Consider the following 19,379-nt stretch of genomic DNA (forward strand, 5'->3'; position numbering starts at 1 on the left):
AAAATTGAGTTAATTAATATTAAATTTTCCTAGACTAAAACTAGTATAAAACAATAATGTCAATTTTTTCTTTGTACACAGTTATATTTTTCTAAATTTTTTTAGTAAGAAAAATAACTCCAAAACAAACAAACTTGATGTATTGGATTCTTTAACCAACCCAATAATTTTTAAAAATAATTTGAAACTCAAAGTTAAGTCAATTGATATTATAATTTGCTAAATTAGATAGATCATAATACATTTTCAGTTATTATGAAGTAATTGTCTAGTATATTAATGGAAAAAAAACATAATTATTTATATATTTAAAAAATTAATTGTACTTGTTTTTATAATTTATTTTAAAATAAAATATGATTAAGAATTATTATTTTTAAAATATTATTATTTATTTTTAACAAAAATATAATTTATTGTTTTATTAAATATTAATGATCTTATTTTATAATTTTTATTAAAATATTATTGTTCCTTCTAAAAAAATCGTGTTGGTGAGTTTATAAAAGTAGATGAGAAGGGTATTAAGGGCAAGTCATTGTATATGAATATGTAGGAGCGAGTATTTGCCATTGTGAAATGTGCAACTGCATTTATTCAATATTTTAAATAAAATAAAATAAAAAATAAAAAGGCTTGAAAACATATTTTTCTAATTTATTCACGTCAAGTCAAAGAATTTGAAAAGTCTTTTTCCCTTTCTGGTCTCACTTTTGTAGAGCTAAAGTCCATATCACCATGTACATCACATTTTTAATTTGTTGTTAAAAAAATCTATATACCATTAATGCAAAATTTCACAAACAAATCTTCCAATCTAATTTAATTAATTTTCTCTTTTCTAGCATAAAAGTAAATCAAGTGACATAAACTTGATGAAATACATGAGTAAAGTGTCTCAAATTTCTATTAATAATATACTTCTTTTTCTAAAAGGAATATTACATAGGACATTTTCTAACTTGATATGTGATTATAATTAGATTCCTTATAAAATAAGAAAAACTAGTGAGAATCTCTCTATAAATATTCTAAATTATGAGAGGAAAAAGTCATAAAAGTGAAATATGTGAGGAATAGTAAGATACACGTAGTGAAGTAAGGAGGTTCATCAAGGTGTAAATATAAGGAAGAGTGAGAAACGCCTAGTGGAGTAAAAGGGTTCATGGTACATGATGGAGATACAAAGGGATCTAGTAATTATATCTATTTTTTTCATTTATAATATTTTCTATCGTATAATAGAATGTTTTCTCTCATTCATGGAGGTAGGTATGATTGGTTGAACCAAGATTAAAATCTCGTGTACCTTTTGTGTGGTTTGTTTTATTTTTTATGTTATTCCTTTAATATGTTTACATTGACACTTCTAGTGACATGGCAAGTGGTATCAAAGTATTAGTTGAAAGATATCTAAGAGAGCCTTGGTTGAAGATGCCTCAAACCTTATTTGAAGATTTTGGGATGAACAAAGAGATTAGAGCACAAAAAAAATTACAAAAATAATTTTAGTTGAAGGTGAAGGAAGAATGAGAAATACCAGTAGAGAAAAATAACTCATGGTACATGTCACGACCTCACTCTTTACTCGATATTATCTGATTCAAGGCTATAGTGGCGCACACACGACCCTCTAGTTGGCCCTGGCTTTGTTTCTTTATTATGCTTACACCCTTAAGAAAAAGTCTCAATAATGTGTTGTAAAAGCCTTTCATGTATGGCTCTTTCTCATTCACTCCATGGGCGATGTGGGACACTACAGTCCCTCCCTCCTCCGGAATGCCCAATGTCCTCGTCGGCACACTTCCAATTGGAGATCAACCTCTAATACCATTCTATCATGACCTCACTTTCCACCCAATATTGTCTGGTTCAAGGTTGCAATGGCGCACACACGGTCCACCAGTCTACCCCAATTTTGCTTCTTTATTAGGCTTACGCCCTCAAGAAAAGGCATCGATAATGTGTTGTGAAAGCATTCTATATATAACTCTTCTGCATTCACTCCCTCAGTGATGTGAGACGCTACAATAAAATTTTTTGACCATTTTTCAATTTGTGCATGTCATCCTTGCGTAGGGACTTCTCTGTATCGTTCCAATTTTATCGGATATTCTTTATGTCCTTGAGTTCTAAGGAGACAGAAATCAAAGCTTGGTGGATGAATAGAGATTGTATGATCAGAGCATGATTAACAACTTGATTATCTGAGGGTTTGTTTAACCTTGTAAGGGGTGTCTATTTGTTTGGGCCCACTATCCTATGCAACACAACGAGCATGTTGTGTCTACATGGTGGATGTTTGTGATATCTCACATCGGATATGAGCAAAAGTTTTTAGCACTATATAAGTATAAGTTCCTCTTAACCCTATAAACATGTTTTAAAATCATAAGGGTTTCTTTAAGCCCAAAGCGAATAATATCTACATGATTGGATACAGGTAGTTACAAATGGTATCAAAGCTAATCTTCGACCCTAGTGTGAGGGTTTGTTTAGTCCCATGAAGGGTGTTTGTCTGTTTGGTCCTACTATCCCGTGAGATATAACGAGGATGTACTTGTCTGCATAGGAAGGTGTTTGTGATATTCCACATCAAATAAGAGAGAGTTTCTGGTGCTATATAAGTATGAGCTCTTCTTAACCTTGTAGATGTGTTTTAAAGTTGTGAGGGTCATTTTGGGCCTAGAGCGAATAATATCTATACGATTGGGTGTGAATCGTTACAATACAAAGTAAAAATATAAAGGGATTCAATAGTTGTATCTTTTTTTTTTTTTTTTTGGTAATATTATCTATCATATAATGAAATATTCTCTCTCGTCTGTAGAGGTATGCATAATTGGTCGAATCATGTTAAATTCTCATATACCTTTTGTGTGGTTTGCTTTATTTTTTGTATTCTTCCTTTAATATGTTTACATTAACACTTCCATTGGCACAGCAAGTGGTATCAGAGCTTCAATATACTCAACACTTGTGTAAGGCTAAAGTCCATATTAGCATGTACATCACATTTTTTGTTGTCTAATAAAAAATCGATATACCATTAATGCAAAATATCACAAACAAAATCTTACCGGTCAAATTTAATTAATCTTCTCTTTTCTAGCATAAAAGTAAATCAAGTGACATAAACTTGGATGAAATACATGAGCAAAAGTCTGGTAAAACACACCCATGAATGCAAAAGAAGGATGTGATGAGGACGGCAAATTAAGCAGCAAACAACCAGCAAATATGATACTAGTTTTTCTTTTTATTGTCATGGATCATAACACGTACAAACTTCATTAAGGTACAAAATGTGAGTAGTGGAAAACTATACACAAAATACCTACAAGTAATTCATGTAATCATACTATAATTTTTTCCACTCACTGTGGAACAGTGGAAACAAACACACAAACTTTATACAACTACAAAAGCGAAAAATGCATGGTCTGGATATTCAGTTTATTCCTAAGGTCTTAAAAAAGAAACTTGTACATACATAATTCTGGGTTAATGACTTGTAAGACTTTTGAGGTTGGTGGTGGTCATGCATGGTGAGTTACTTCACCAAACGTTTAGTACTCAGTAGCCATGACAACCGGAGGTCTGGGACTGTGGTGTGCACTAGGGGGAGGCATGGCATGACCTGCAAGCTTCCTTCCATTGGAGCAAGGTGGAGCATTTTCGGGGATATAGCTGCATGAACTTGGTCCCGAAGAAGGGACAGGACCTGAAAGCATATATTGCAAAGGAACAATCCTCATCTTCGTCCACTCTTCTTTCTCTCCATCAAGAACCCTAATAGCACTATGTGGTTTGACACTCAGAACAAAGACGAGGGCTGTGACAGCTAAAACAACGTTGAGAAACCTCATGATCGATCTTGGTTGGGTTAAGCTACCAAAGAGGGGATGAGACCAACAATTAAGTTGATCGGATAATAAGCATATGAGAGGAGAACTATCGTAGGTTATATATATTTATATGTGTGCTAGCTAGCTAGCTAGCTAGGTTTGAAGGGTGTTTTTGGCTCTTGGACATTAGGGTTTCGCTATAGGAAACTAGAAATTGAATGGGTCTAAAGGAAGAAACTACTTAGAATTAATTGAATGGGAAAATTATATTTCTAAGCAAGTAAAGTACCAAGTCATTTTTCTCATGTTCCCCACCAAGTTCATGCACAACAGCCGCCGAGATTCATTTTCAAAACACCCTTTCTACACGAAATTCATTTTCAAACCTTGTTAACACGAAAAATTCACAAGCCGCAATCTACTTCATATTTTGTAAGTCTAATATTGTTAGGTAGATTGACCAAATCTCCTCATTTGTGGGCCTTGATGTTAGGTTACATACGAAGTAGGAAAGCGTTTACTAGGGGGTCAATGTTAGGGGTCTTGGAGATTCTCAAGCTTTTACGAGACACGCTGAGAAAAAGAATTCAAATCTTGAGTCACATGCCTAACCCTTTAAATTTCCCATGGAGACAGAGACAAAGGGACTGGGTCCAAGTGGGGTATGCATGCAGACAAGTATGTGTGTGAAGCCATTTTCTTGGTTGATTCACGTGAACAACATACATAGACAACAAAGGAGGATTAGAATTTAGGTCTACTCGAAAATCATCCCCCATCCTAAATCAAAGTCCTTTTTGATGAGTAAAGTTTGAAACCAACGTTAAAAAGAAAGAAGAAAAAAGCAAAACAAAATAAATTTGAAACACCGGAAAAAGAAGACTTTTTCTTAATTTGCTTTGAGTAACATATGATCAACATAGTTTTTTTGTTCTTTTTTTTTTATTATAAATCATTATGGTTGTCAAATGTAAGACATGTATGCTAAATTGGAATGATAAATTCAATGGTATCGAGTTGGTATCTAACAAAGATGCAATACGGGTTATTAAAACAGTATACATGCAAATAAATTTAATTAAGATATAAATAAATGGGATTAAATATAAACAAATGAAATTAAAGTATAAAAAATAAAAACTCAGATATATATGCAGTGATATAAAATATGATATGTAAAATGTATAATTACTTTACATTTTTATATAATTATTTTTTAAAATAATCATCAAAAAGTAAAAATAATAGAAAATAATTAAAATATATTCTTTTAAAATACTCTATTTTATGTTTTTAAAAACAGAAAATAAAAAATAGTTTTTAATTATCAAATATGTTTTCCTTTTTTCTTATTTTAAGAAATAAAAAATTATTTTCGAAAACACTTGCCAACGAGTTTTAATTTTATGAAATGACATCTAAATTAATATTATGAAATATATTATTCAAAAGACTTGTTTACACGTTGAAAAAACAAGAATTAAAGCCAATAGGAGTTTGCATACCTGCTTAAAGTTTAGAGGTTGATGTGATTCACATGGAAGCCGCCACAAAAAGTTCTTCCCAACCCGCGTGACTCATCAAGATGTTAATATGAAAGCCATAAGGGATGCTTCCCATTAAAGTCATGTTTGGCGTCTTGTGGTGAAAATCACATCGTGTTATGGTTTTGCTTTAAATAATTTCTTTTTTTTTCTTTTTTCTTTTTTTGGCTTCACCAAAAAGCTGAAATTAGAGTCAAAGTAATTATTTCAGAAAAGACAATATCAATATGATGCGTGTTTATTTAAATCTAATATAAATCAACTTCTTATGGATTGTAACTTGTAACTTGTAAGCCAACAAAAATTCCACAAAAAAAAATATTATTTTAACTTTCATGTTATACTTTTAAATTAATTTCTCTTAAAAAAATATAAAGTAATATTAATTTTTACATGTAAAAAAATAAAGTGATTGTATGGAATTATTTATATTTTTAAATAGATTTAAAAATCATTATATATTTTTTAATACCTTAATTTTTTTAAACAATTTTTAGAAATTATTATCTCTTTAAAATAAGTTTTAAAAAAAATTGTATCTTATATAATACTTACTATTTTTTTTTTTTTTTAAATTTGAAAACAAAAATTGTGTCCAAACTACACCTTAACATTTTTAATATTAATATCAATATTATTTTATTAAAATTATATCTTTTAATACAACCCATGGCCAAAGCCAAAAATAATAATTATTACAAATGTGGCATAAATTTCAAATCTAACTTATTTTACTTTAAAAATACTTTAATATATATGAAATTATCTATATAATCATACACCATTTAAGTAATTAGAAAAATGTTTAGAAGATAAATTTTATACTAAATTCAAAAAGAATATACAACTCAATGATAAAAGGATTGCATTTGATTAAGAAAACATTTAGAGGGTATTCATTTTGTTTAATTTTTACTAAAAGTAATTTATTTTTAGATTTTAAGTTGTTTATTTTTCTACTTTTTTATAACTTATTATAAAATTTTTATTGAATAAAAAAAACTAAAATATTTAGTTTTTTCTTTACTTTTTAATATTAAATAATATAAAATATTTTTAAAACAAATAATTTAATACTTAACACTATTAAACATTATTTAATTTTAAGTTCCAATTAGAATTAAGTAAAAAAAAAAACATTATCTTAAAAAATATTTGTTTTTTTTGTTGAATAAAAAAATAAAAAGTAAAATTTTAATTTTTCTATTCACTTAAAAATAACATGTTAACATGAATTAGGACAATACACGATAATAAGTTCATTTTAATTATATTGATAACCAACGATAAATTATTTTTAACTTAATATAAAAATAAAAAAAAGTCAAATTTAATACTACAAAAATTTAATTAATACCATATTAGACCTCTACCTTTAGTTTTGGCCAACAAAGAGACCTTTGTTAGCTTCTTACAAGAAGATGATATATTTATTGGAAATGCATATATAAAATTATATAGGTTGTTTACTTTTGTTTGTAATAATAAATATGAAATATGAAATATAAAATATTTTTTCACGACATATAAAACAAGATACATTAATGATTACTTGCCTGATGAAGAAAGGGCGGTGCCCATCTACATAAAGTATAAATTTTGTACTATATTATTATTGTAAAATTATATTTTAATTAATACTTAGATACACCGCCTCACATGCAATTTGTTCTCAGATGTGAATTAAAAAATTAAAAGATAATTGAATATCACAAAGTATGATACCATATCGACTTTGTTTATTCCACAATTTTAAATTGAAGAAGAATAAATGTCGTGATATTGTTAGCATTTTGGACCACCACGGTAGAATAAGTACCTGATTTTTGTCTCAAGTTGCAGACTCTCGTTCTCTCTCTCCTGACATCTGAGCAGTGAGCTGGAAACTTAGAAGCGTGTGGAGTTAGCATACCAAGAAAGGTATAACCTTGAGCCTCAAAGCCCTCTCTCCTCTTTTAATATTGTGTTTTGTGGAGTTATGGATACAATGTAACAGATAGGAGAGAAGGAAAGGGAGAAGAAAAGTAAAGTAGAGCAATTTGTAGCAGTGGGGGCAGTGCAGAGAATATCAGAGGAAGGATGCAGCAACACCTTATGCAGATGCAGCCTATGATGGCAGGAAGCCATAACCTCAGCAACATCACTACTGATCACATCCAACAGGTCTCTCTCTCTCTCTCCCCACATTTGTCTGTTTACTAGCCACTGTACCGCTTCCGTGTTCATGGGTATTTGTTTTTTCCATCTTTCTTGATTTTACTTGCATGGGTTTTATATTTAATTTCATTTGTTTGGAATTTTTTGCTTGATTCATTCATGGGTCTGCTCTCGGCTGCTTCTTTATCCATTCGGTGATTGGATTGAAGAGGAAATATTTGGTCTTGTGGGTGGTTTGGTGGTCCAGGCTATTTCCATTGCTTATTAAACATGAGTTCATGGGTTTTATTTTTTTAGTTACTGTTCTTTGCTTCAGAGTTTGATGCTTCCCATATTCACTTTTTAATACTTGGTTTTCAACCTGTCCTCTTTTTTTTTTTTTCCTACATCAATTTGAAGAGGTATATGTAGCTTTAGCATAGTTTTGCTTGTTCTTGTAGTTCCTTTATGTGCTTTCTTTTAGGGATTTTGCTTGTCTATGTTCTGTATTGTAGTTTCTCGGACCCTAATGGAATGATCAATATCAATAAGCCAGAAGGGATCTATAATGGGGGTTGTTTTTGTATGTGTGTAAGTGTTTCTCTTAATACCAGAATGTCTTATCAATTACTCAACAAAGACAGAATCGTTTTAAAAATTGAAGTGAAGGAGAGATCATATTCATGGACCTGGACCTAATTAGTTTCTAGGGCTTCATCAAACATGAAAGTAATTGATTACATCCCAACTCTAAAATGAAAATGAAAAATATGTATTAAATAAAAATTAGGAGACGTTTGATTGCATGAAATTTGGAGCCTGGAATGGGAATTCTAGTTCCCAAATCCACTCCTTGGGTTCTGTATTATCAGTGGGTTAGGAGCTGAATCTAAATTCCATAAACCCCAAATCAACAAGACATTTCCACACTGAAAGCAAGATTGTTTTGAATCCCACATATAGTTTGCTTGTTAAATGCTGATCACAACAACTGGACCTACTGTTCTCCTTTCCAGTTTTTCAAATCTTTCCTCATATTGCAATGATAGATTCCACAACAGATCTAATTGCTCTGGTAAGGAAGCCTGTCAAAGCCATCTTATCATTTGTTTGTCTAAGGAAGAGGGTGGCTAGGGATTAGACATCTTATATAATGAATCAAACTCTTTTAGGCAAGTTAGTTTGGAGATTGCTATTTGATCGAGATGATAAAGAGTTGATTTGATAATGTGTTATTCATGGAATGTGCACTATTTTAAGCTTGCACTAACTTGAAGTTACTGGTCAATGGCAGATCGTTCACCAACATAAGGGTTGCTTCCCCTTCTACTCATGTCTTAATAATGTGACTAAAAATCTGCCCCCTGTCTATGGTTTTGAGTTTGAAACATTCATGAGCCTTAGATTGTGTTAATTATTATTATTTTTTTTTTTATAGGTCTTAGATTGTGTTAATTATTGAACACTTGGTATTTTAATTAATAAAATTCATTTGCAAGTGTTGGTACAAAGTAATATCTGCAGCAGCATCCAAGGCCCTATAGATAATCCGGTTATGTGTGACTTCATGTTTTTTAATTGATGCCTGATGGCAAGACAGACAACAGCTTTAAAAGTATCTTTGAGCATATGGAGAATTTCCTTTATGATTTCTTACTCTTAGAGCCTGATATACGTTATGGGATTGGAGCCCAAATCCTAACAGGTTTAGCTTTGAGGAAATTGGTTGTCCAACATGGCATCTGAGATTTAACCGTCGCAGTTTATTGTGAAGAAAGAACATGGAAGCCCTTTGTATGTTCTTGTTCCAAAGCCCTTCATCCATGCATTTTGGATTTCAGGGATGCTTCCCTTGCTCTAATATATTGAACATGATATATGTATATACTGAACCAATTGCTATGCTGTAGATTAATTTTTATATTGTTATTGATTACCTTTTATATTATTGATTGTATAGGCTTATTCTTGTTGTATGCTGGTTTTGTATGTGCAGTACCTAGATGAGAACAAGTCATTGATTTTGAAAATTCTTGAGAGCCAAAATTCAGGGAAACTCAGTGAATGTGCGGAGTAAGTGTCCCTTCATTTATTTTAATAGCTATAAGTTGCTCTTGGAATGTATATCTTTACCCATGAAGATGATGCTTCTCATTCAGCTGACACTGACTTTCTTTCCTTCTGTTTCTACTTCACATGGAAGAACATGATTGATTATGAGAATTCTCCTGCAATTTGTCTCCATCTGTCCTTTTTTTGAATTTTTTTCCATTGAAATACAAAAATTCAAGCTTTGCATTTCTTTTGTCATGCCTTATTTATGTGTTAAGGAAGTTCTTTTGTGATGGGTTTAGTTTATCTTCATGTATATCGTGATACATCTACTTCTCAAATTCCTTGTGTTGAAGTCTAATCAGCTGCACATCAGTTCATGAGCAGACATCCTAATCACTGCTAGTGTACATTTAGTCTGGAAGGTATCATCCTGGGATCCACAAAAATGTAGTCTATGTGGTTTCCATCTCTATCACTTCAACTATCACAAACCTTGTTCCTAATGCACTTACCATCTGAACTTTACTAATTATGACAGAACAACACTTGAATCTAGGGCCTAAAATTTTGATATTGTGTGATAACTAACATAAAAGCATTGTATTAGTAATTCAGATTGAATTCATTAGTTAATATTGAACTTATTGAAAAACCTAGGTTCAGTAGGGTAACACCCAGAGGGGGATGAATGAGTGGATTTAAAAAAATTCTTAAATGGGTGTATTGAACTTATTGATTTTGCAGATGTTTGTTGGAAATTCCTTTTTGATTGAAATTAGTGTGTGATGCTGAAAATTCAATCCTCCTACGTCATCATTGTTGTTATTCATTATCCTTCTTTTGCAACAGAGGAATACTTAACTGAATTCCACATTACATGTAGGGGAGTGGCTTTTGCTTCCTATTTGGATGCGCTTTATTCCTAGTTTTTTCATGATAATGTAGTGCTCAGCATTTGCTGCTGAAATGTTGTATGTCAGAAAATAAAATAAATTTTGGAAACTTAAAACTGTCAAACCACCCAAAATGGTTGCAAGATTCCAAGGTTTCTTTTCTTTCCTTCAATCTTCTCAGCAGTCCAATGAAAATATTCTTTCTTCCATTCAATGTCCAATCAAATATTTTGAGTAAATTTGTTTCCGCAATGTGGATGGAGAAACATGTTTCATTCTTTGAAAACCAGGAGAAGAGGAAAGAACAAAATCCTCTGGATGTTCTGAGTTCAACAGATGCAATTATATAGCTAAATGACACCCCATGTGGTTTAATTTCTGCTGCAATAGTTTACACAACTTTGCATGTGATTAGAATAGTATTGTCTCTCCAAAGAAATTCATTTCAAAGGAGTCCCTTAATTCTTATCTAATTTGGTAGGAACCAAGCAAGACTTCAGCGAAACCTTATGTACCTTGCTGCAATTGCTGATTGCCAACCACAACCGCCATCCCTGCAGGCTCAGGTAAAGTTGCTCATTTGCCAAATTTGTCTGTGCACTCTACATATAAGATATTAGTTTCATTTGTTTTGGTGGGTATCTTGGCCCTCCCAATGTTAGATTCCTCTCGTTGTATTGGAGGAATAGGCCTTTGTCATGTTGAGACAAATTTGTCGTTCTTTTCCTGAGTTCATATACAGAGGAAAATTAGGGGTATATATAAGCACCAAAGAACAGAAAGTGTATATATTACTTTTCACATAAGCAAAACTACCAAGTAGAGATACAAAAGTCACCCTTCACATGATTGGGCGATACTTGCCAGTGCAACTCCCCTACCCCCACAATCCAACCAATAAGAACCCCGATATGGTGAATTGGTGTGTGTGTGGGGGGGGGGGGTGTGGTGGCAGCTGGTTTGTCCTCCTTCTTTGGTGTACAAAAGAAGTTCATTAATAGGCTCAAATGCAGGACCTTGATTGAGTTTGGTTAAATAACCCTACTAAACATGGGAATTTTCTGGTGATGTCACCCTCTAATGTTTGTAAATACAGAGGGAGCAAAGTGGGGGAAGTCCGTGTGGGCTCACCAATGAACTAGTGCACCCTCCCCCACCATATATTAATAATACTGGTACTAAAAAGAGATTGGTTTCAATATTCAGAAACTGGAGAAATAAGAAATATCCATATTTAAGGGCATTGCAGTAACTCTGCAGAACTGGTTGTTTAATTTCACCAGTAGGTGGTTGGTTATGACAATTACTTGTCTTTGGTGCGTGAGATTTAGCATTAAGCCTTATTAGGAGTACAGGAAGTATTTCATTTGTTCATTGAAGTTTCTAATTCTGAATTGAGATGATTTGGGAAAGTAGGCTTCAATATACTACCCTAACTATGCCTGCAGGGGGGCAATTACTCTCTATTGTCACTACAAAATTCTTAAAAGTGTTTGTTTCTTTTGCCACAAGAATTCAATTATTTTCATTATGATTCCTAAAAGGCCTTACTGATGCTTAAGGTTGATCTTCTCTTAGCTTAGCTCTTGTATTCTTTTTTCTTTTTTGACAAGTCTCCTAGCTCTTGTATTCTTCCACTCCTTATCTTCTATTCTTTACAAGTCTGTTCCTTGTCTTTACCCAACACTTGCAATACAATCTTACTCTTGTAATCCAGCCTTTACACAACACTGAAATCCAATCTTATTCTTCTAACCTGGAGCATACTCTACTTTCAGCTCACAGTAGTTCAATTATATACAGCCCATTTTTTATGGTAAGACTTATCCTACATCAGGTAAATTGCTAATAGGTGAGTCTCTGCTGGCATAATGATTATGTCTCTCTAATGGATGGAACAGAAACACAACAAAAAGGGAAACAAGGAAAATATGGTGGCAGTTAGGTTTTCTCAGCGTATTGATTACTTTTGAGATTTTGTTCTGCAGTTTTCCCCCAATATGGTCATGCAACCAGGAGTCAACTACATGCAGCACCAACAATCCCAACAGATGATGCCACAGTCACTAATGGCAGCCCGAGCACCCATGTTGTATGCTCAGCAGCATCCATATTTGGCATTGCAGCAACAACAAGCTCTACAAAGCCAGCTTGGCATGAGCTCCACTGGAATGGGTGGAATCCACATGCTACAAAGTGAACCTAATGTTGGAGGGAATGGGACTGGAGCCTTTTCCGATCTTGGTCGCAGCATGACTGGGGAGGGCTTGTCGGCTGTGAGCAGGGGACTGGGTAGTGCAAGCAAGCAAGATGTGGGGAGTGTAGGCTCTGCGGAAGGTCGACGTGGCTACTTGGGAGGGCAAGGTGCAGATAAAGGAGAAGCTCTTTACTTTAAAAGTGCTGAAGAGAGGGACTGAGAGGTCAAAAAAATGCTCTGGTGTTTGGCCCCTTGTGGTTCTGAGAGGTTTTGGTAATGACACACAAATCTAGTTAGCTAATGGAATTTTTGTCCTCATGACTAACGCCAATAGCGAATCTGAGGCCCTTTGGTCCCATAATGTATTAAGACATCTTGAAGACGACGGTATGTTGAGGGAATGATACGCTTAAAACTCTTCTTTTCTGCATAGTTCTGAAATCACTTTCCATTTCCTGCTGCAAAGTAGAATTAAATTGTTGAAACCATTTACACACTGGGCCTTGATGTAAAGGAGAGAAAAAAATCAGTAAAACTGATTTTCATGTCATAAAACTGTCAATTCTCTGTGGGTCATAGCTGATACAAGATGTACCCCACTACAACCAATAATTTACTATCAACCTGTACACTGGCATTTACAAACATGATAACAGAACCAAGTAGCTGAATGCGGTAAAAATTACAGATGAATTGACTAACTATAGGGAAGAATAACTGCAGTGCACACATAAGAGATGAGTATGAATCCAAGTCTATAAACAAATGGTGCTCGTAACTGCAGTTTTGAAATCTATGGGGTAATGGAAGGGTGACCTGGTGACTAGGGTTCTCCATGTCTTCTTCTTTGGGTGGTAGATTTGCATGAACATCGTTGCTGCTCTCTTATGCTGTCTTGACCTTCGGGTCTCTGTTAAATCGATTCCGGTCATATGGGTAATCACATATAGCTCCCCATCCAAGACAACAAAACCAAATGACATGTCCTGAGAAGCCTTTCTTGGTACACATGATTCCTTCAACCACCGATTTGATGTCATGCAGTATCTGTGGTGTTTTACATATGATTAAGTAAGAATCCCCATTCAATGACCGCCAAAAGATGGAATATGTATTTGAATGTTGAATTGCAATTGGCGAAAAACATGAGAGCAAATTAAAACCAAAAGCAGTTGGTAGGCCCAAAAGGTTGCAGTCTTCCTACTTATTTCCCTCTTTACCCAATCCCTCTCAACAAGTTTGTTAGTATGATTTTAAGAAACAGTAACAAATAAAAATCTGCAAATGATCTATGAAGGCACAGACCTAGAAGGCTAGACCAAGTGGCTCAGCGAACTAGCTGCCCCAGAGGAGGGATTCCAGGCTCAAGTCTAAATGCACTAGCAGCACCAACAGTGGCGAGGATGCCTAAATGCTCACTGACTAGTACACAGACCTGTAAGCCAGGGTTACTTTCCTAAACCATTGGCTGCAAGCAAGCCTTGAACACACTGGACTCCCAACAGGAAGGGGTCTAAAGCACTAAGCTAAGAATAGGTTAATTGTATGCATTGGCCCCCAAAAAAAATCCTTCACACATCTAAAACAAACCAGCTATTGTTAGTTGAAGTTAACTAAAAGGAAAGGAAAGGGTATCTTTACAACACTTTCAAAAATAATTCTTAGAAAATAGTTTTTTATAACAATTTTCTTAAAAGCATTTTTCAATTGTTTTCAAGTTCAAAATTATGTTTGAGAATTCAAATATGAAAAACAATTTTCTTAACGTATTCGCCATGAAGTTATTATACACTTGTGTATAATGCATAAGTTTTCAAAATATTTTTAATCTTTTCAATTGTTGCTCGGAACACTCTAAAAAAAACAATAAAAAACACTTGAAATTTGTTTTCTAAAATAATCTATTTTGAGAACAAATTTTGAAAAAATTATGTTCTGCCAAAATCTACCAAACATGTTTCCAAAGTTCGGAATCTGTCTGCTTGGAACGTTTTCAAAAACAATTCTTAAAATTTGTTTTCCATAACAAAATTCCATTTGAAACCTCAAATATGAAAAACAATTGTCTTAATTCATTCTCTCCAAGTGATGCTCAAAACTTCAATACAAAAAATAACTGAAAAACACCTAAAATTTGTTCTAAAAAATAAATTGTTGTTTATCTTCTGTCAAAAGTTGGAGAGAGAGTTTTCACTTTTGAAGAACTACTAAAGGAAGGCCGCTAAATAACCAACCCCGATGATCCAAGGGCATGTTTGGACATATCATGGAAATTGAATTGCTTTAATCATCAGCAATTTTACACATAAATCCATTGCCATAGCTTAGTCAGTACAGAAAGTCGTCAACCTGATCATTTAAAATCAGAAGTGAACAGCATAAAATTAAAAAGCTACATAAAACGAGCCATTCGAGATACAGAAGAACATCAAGCATGCTCTGAGTAACTTGTTAGAGCTAAAGTTCATGGGAGATAGAACAAGCACAAACATTCAAATGGGAATAAATCCAAAATCAAAATTGAAAGATTCACCTGAAAATCTCACTCCCATCAAGCATGAAAATTGCAGGCGCTCCCCCGACTTCATCATCCACAACCACAATTTTCCCAAGCCGCATCCTCTCCCCTGCCTCCCACATATCTCCAAGCTCCCTCCACTTCCCACCCTTCTTCAACTCCATCACTACAGCATCCCTATAATACTCATCCACCGGAAAAACACCTGAAACAGTCCGCGACTCCCCATACCCCCCCATCACCCAAAACTCCTTCTCCTCTCCATTCCCAATCAAGAACCCAACACACCCTGCTCGGAACCGCGGCAACCCATCCAACGACACCCACTCATCCTTCTCCACATCGTACCTCTCCACTGAACTCATCCTACTCCCGGCTGCCCCGAACATCGTGTGCCGCGAACCGCCACCGGCGACTATGATTTGATCGGAATTTGGGAGTGCTACACACGCAAAGCTACCGCGCGGCGAGAGCATAGGTGAGAGGAGTTCCCATGAATAAGTGAGAAAGTTGAAGCGGAAAACTGAGGACGACGGCGACGGGCGGTCGAGAGGGAAGGAGCGGGTGTCAAAAAGAGAGCCACCAAGAACGTAGAGGTTGGGGCCGAGGGAAATGGAGGTGAAGTTGCAGAGGCCGTAGACATAGGGATTGATGGGAAGTGGTGGAAGCGGGCACCAAGCTAGGGTTTTGGGGTCAAACAGGAAGGGATTAGCGATAGCGGGGTCTTGAGGGAAGAGGCAGAGGAGTTGGGATTGGTGGTTGTTTTGGCGGAGGGAGATTAGGGTCTTAGAGGACAGGAATAGTTTCCATGATTTGCTGATGGATTTGAGGCGAGCAAGGCATGAGTATGGAATCATGGAGAGGATCAGAGCCGACACATCGTTCGGAAGCCCTGGAATTAAGGTTAGATTTAGGGTCAAAGTTAGGGTTAGGGCTAGGGTTTCATCAATGGGTGGTGATGAAGATGAAGATACAGATGAAGTTGACGAAGAGGAAGATGAAGAGGAAGACATCCCTCTCAAAAACCCACCAATCTGATCAGTTTCCACTCTGTAAGCGACTGAAACCTCAATCAATTCTCACTCTCAAACTGTGATCATCTGATTTTAGATGTTTTTGGTAACAATTTCTTTCCCGCTCAGTGAAACTGTGGATCAATTCGGCGTGTGAATTTTCTCTCTCAAAATCTCTGAGTATCTGAATCAATTCTCTTTTACTCCAATACCAAGTATGGATTTCCAGTGCTTTGATTCTCAGATAACACACTTTCTCTCGTTTTCTTCCTCGCCAAGATATTACCCCTTTTCCAGGAAATTGTGAGGAAAAGAAAAAGAGTTGAAACAGCCTTTTGTTTGGCCTCAAAGAATACATTTTTTCTACACGTGGCATCATACGGAGGCGTGTCTGTACTGATGTCTTACCCGAAGAAAATTGCAAAAAGAGAATATAATTCAAAATAAAAATTATAAAATAATAATAATAATAACACAATAAAGAGATATTACTTTTGTCCACTTTTTACAACTTTTTTTGGGAAAATAGTATAAATTATTAAATATATTATTATAAATTTTATAATTTGGTAGTTATGAACTTATGGGTGACAGCTAAATGTTAAAAGGAAGGAAAGCTTCAAATAATGTAGAATATGATTTTTTTTTAAATAAAAAGAAATTCAGTTATTTTTAAATATAATTCAACTTTTTATTTTATATTTTAAATTTAAATTATAAAAAATAAGGAAATTCATAATAGGTCAATATATATAAATATTGACCATTTGGTAACTATTTACGCTTAATGAATTTTATATTTTGAAGAGAATTAATTTGATGAAATAATTCTCATATTTATGAATTTAAAGTTTGTTTGATAGTAATTTTAGGAAATATTTTTAATTTAAAAAATGTTTTTTTAAAATAAAAATTAGGGGTTTGGAAAATTTTAGGAAATGCTTTTAAAATTCTAAAAAAAAAAATCACTTGTAATATTATTGAAAAATCATGTATAGTATTTTTTGAAAAAATACTTGATAATTGATTATTCTAAAAACACTTTTAGGAAAAACATTTCCAACTAAAAATACTTTGAATGAAAATACTATCAAATACACTGTTAAAATATGTTGATAGTGTTTTTAAGAAGCGTTTCTAATTTTTTTAACACTTAAAAATTATTATCAAACACACTTTTAATCTTTTTTCATGTTTTTGTTTGAAAAGTAATTCATTTTTTGACATAAATATCTTTAATTATTTCAAGTATTTACATATAAATAAAAAAATGATTATTTTTATAAAAATAAATAATAATAATAAAGACATTTTTGTTCAAATATGGCCACAAAAAATTAAGGATTAAATTTCCAAAATTAAGTTTCAAATTACCATTTTACTCGAATAACCCTTTTGAATATAAAGTATTTTGTATATATGGCATATATAAAGAGGTTTTGATTTACTAATTTGAAAAAATATAGAAAAAAAACTTCAATTTTTCTAAATCAATTTTATCTTCATCCATTTAAAAATATTTTTAAATGCATGCACTTTTTTAAAAGTCAAATTTTTATTTCTTGAAATAACATTTTTGAGAAAATAAAAGTTATGCTTAATTAAAAAAAACACCCAAAAAGGGGGTGAATTGGATTTTTAAAAATCTTTTCAATCACAACAAGTTCAAACACAATATAAACAAAATAAAGAGATAGAGTTAGAGAATTCAAACTCGGGTTTTATAGTGGTTTGACACTTCCTTGCCTACGTTCACTCTCCTCAATCTCCTAACCGAGTGAGGGTTCCACTAACTTGAGGCTTCAACCAAGTTTCCAATCTTCTTACACTTAGATTCCAACTCCAATGGGTTCTTACACAATCTCTTCAAGATTCAAACCTCTTGAAGGCTTTAACACTCGGATTTTACAAGAAAGAATCCCTCAACCTAGCTTAAGGATAGCTCAAATAATAAACAAAGTTAGGATGACACACAAGAGTGCACTAAAGGATATGCAAGTGATGATTTAATGCACTAAGAAAGAAATGAAAGCTTTTTAGTCAAGAACAGGTAGGTAGACAATTGATTACAAATATTCTTTTTTCACTCAAGTTATAGGTTTCTAAGCTCGGGAGTCAAAAACAACAAAAGGTAACCTCGACTGGTCGAGCTAGGGGTCGACCGGTTTACTAGCCATTGGAGCATTTAATGCTTGACAGGTTACCGTTGCCTCGACCGGACCTTGACCAGGAAGAGAATCACTTCGACCGAGAAGAGTAGGCCACTGGGAGAGAGAGAAAGTTTTGTGCATCCCTCAATCGGTCCTCGATCGGACAAGGGCAACCGGTCGACCGGTTCCTCAACTAGTTGAGCCGATTGGCCATAACCTCGACTGGTTGAGCCTTTTGGCCCCAAAAACCTATCTTTTTCAATTCCTTTCTTTTCTAACACTTAGGCAAGGTTTTTAGGTGAATTATTATGTCAATTTTAAAACATTTTGCCTAAGGTATATTTGTTAAAACTCGGGTTTTAATGAAATCAAAGTTTTAAATATTAAATCGAGTTTTCTAAGTTGCATGAAATGGTATGAAAATCCTAAGTGCACTCATGCATTCATCTTACATTAGTTTCCTATGATCACAAGTCTTCCAAACGTCTCGATCTTGTATCCATTTGGTCTTTTGATAAATTTTTGAGTTTATGCCTGAGATTCTTAACCATTAAACCAATTAGTCATTTAACCATGGTTTGTTATCATCAAAACCCGATTAGGAGAACCCTTGGGCTAACAATCTCCCCCTTTTGTATGATGACAAACCTTGGTTATCTAGGAGAGAATAAAATCTTTCCCTCAAACCAATCATGGATCAATCAATCAATTTTCAATAGAAAACAATGTAAAGCATGAAAATTTGAATATGAAATAATGGATCATGAAAATATCATATCATATATATATGGTAACCTCACATGTACACGAAAACATAACATATATGCTAATCAAGATAGATATGACAATGATATGCATGAGGGTCTCCTAGATATTTCTCCCCCTTTGGCAACATAAAAAAGAAATGGATGGGGAACTCTAGATAAACTCAAGGTTGAGGGGATGGAGGAGGAAACACGGAGCAAAGGTAAGCCATCATCTCCCCATGCTGACTCGCTTGGCGACTCTCAATGCGCTCAATACTC

General features: G+C 33.8%; 2 protein-coding genes and 1 non-coding gene across 6 annotated transcripts; 1 reads left to right on the forward strand and 2 right to left on the reverse strand.

Annotated features, from left to right (window-relative positions):
- Positions 1-2,033: 2,033 nt before the first annotated feature.
- LOC132254124 (U6 spliceosomal RNA) lies at positions 2,034-2,131 on the reverse strand. Its single transcript, XR_009466293.1, has one exon. It is a non-coding gene; the product is annotated as a U6 spliceosomal RNA (small nuclear RNA).
- Positions 2,132-7,060: 4,929 nt separating this feature from the next.
- Positions 7,061-13,103, forward strand: LOC100244659 (GRF1-interacting factor 1). Of its 3 annotated transcripts, none has more exons than XM_010654053.3 (5): positions 7,061-7,312; positions 7,389-7,555; positions 9,525-9,601; positions 10,958-11,042; positions 12,465-13,103. In XM_010654053.3, exons 2-5 carry the CDS (start codon positions 7,472-7,474, stop codon positions 12,891-12,893), a joined length of 675 nt encoding a protein of 224 aa, XP_010652355.1. In that variant the 5' UTR covers positions 7,061-7,312; positions 7,389-7,471; the 3' UTR covers positions 12,894-13,103. The 3 variants fall into 3 exon arrangements, with proteins under 3 accessions (XP_010652355.1, XP_019076813.1, XP_059593942.1); XM_019221268.2 differs by having other exon boundaries at positions 7,139-7,312; positions 7,401-7,555; XM_059737959.1 differs by lacking the exon at positions 7,061-7,312 and having other exon boundaries at positions 7,325-7,555.
- Positions 10,787-16,523, reverse strand: LOC100258338 (F-box/kelch-repeat protein OR23). 2 transcript variants are annotated; one of them, XM_019221267.2, is made up of 2 exons: positions 15,207-16,521; positions 10,787-11,202 (listed from the first exon to the last, which is right to left on the reverse strand). In XM_019221267.2, the coding sequence occupies exons 1-2, from the start codon at positions 16,202-16,204 to the stop codon at positions 11,079-11,081; spliced, it is 1,122 nt and encodes a 373-aa protein (XP_019076812.1). In that variant the 5' UTR covers positions 16,205-16,521; the 3' UTR covers positions 10,787-11,078. The 2 variants fall into 2 exon arrangements, with proteins under 2 accessions (XP_019076812.1, XP_002263239.1); XM_002263203.4 differs by lacking the exon at positions 10,787-11,202 and adding an exon at positions 13,183-13,720 and having other exon boundaries at positions 15,207-16,523.
- Positions 16,524-19,379: the final 2,856 nt, after the last annotated feature.

This window comes from Vitis vinifera, chromosome 7 (assembly GCF_030704535.1).
Source record: "Vitis vinifera cultivar Pinot Noir 40024 chromosome 7, ASM3070453v1".
Classification (NCBI taxonomy): domain Eukaryota; kingdom Viridiplantae; phylum Streptophyta; class Magnoliopsida; order Vitales; family Vitaceae; genus Vitis; species Vitis vinifera.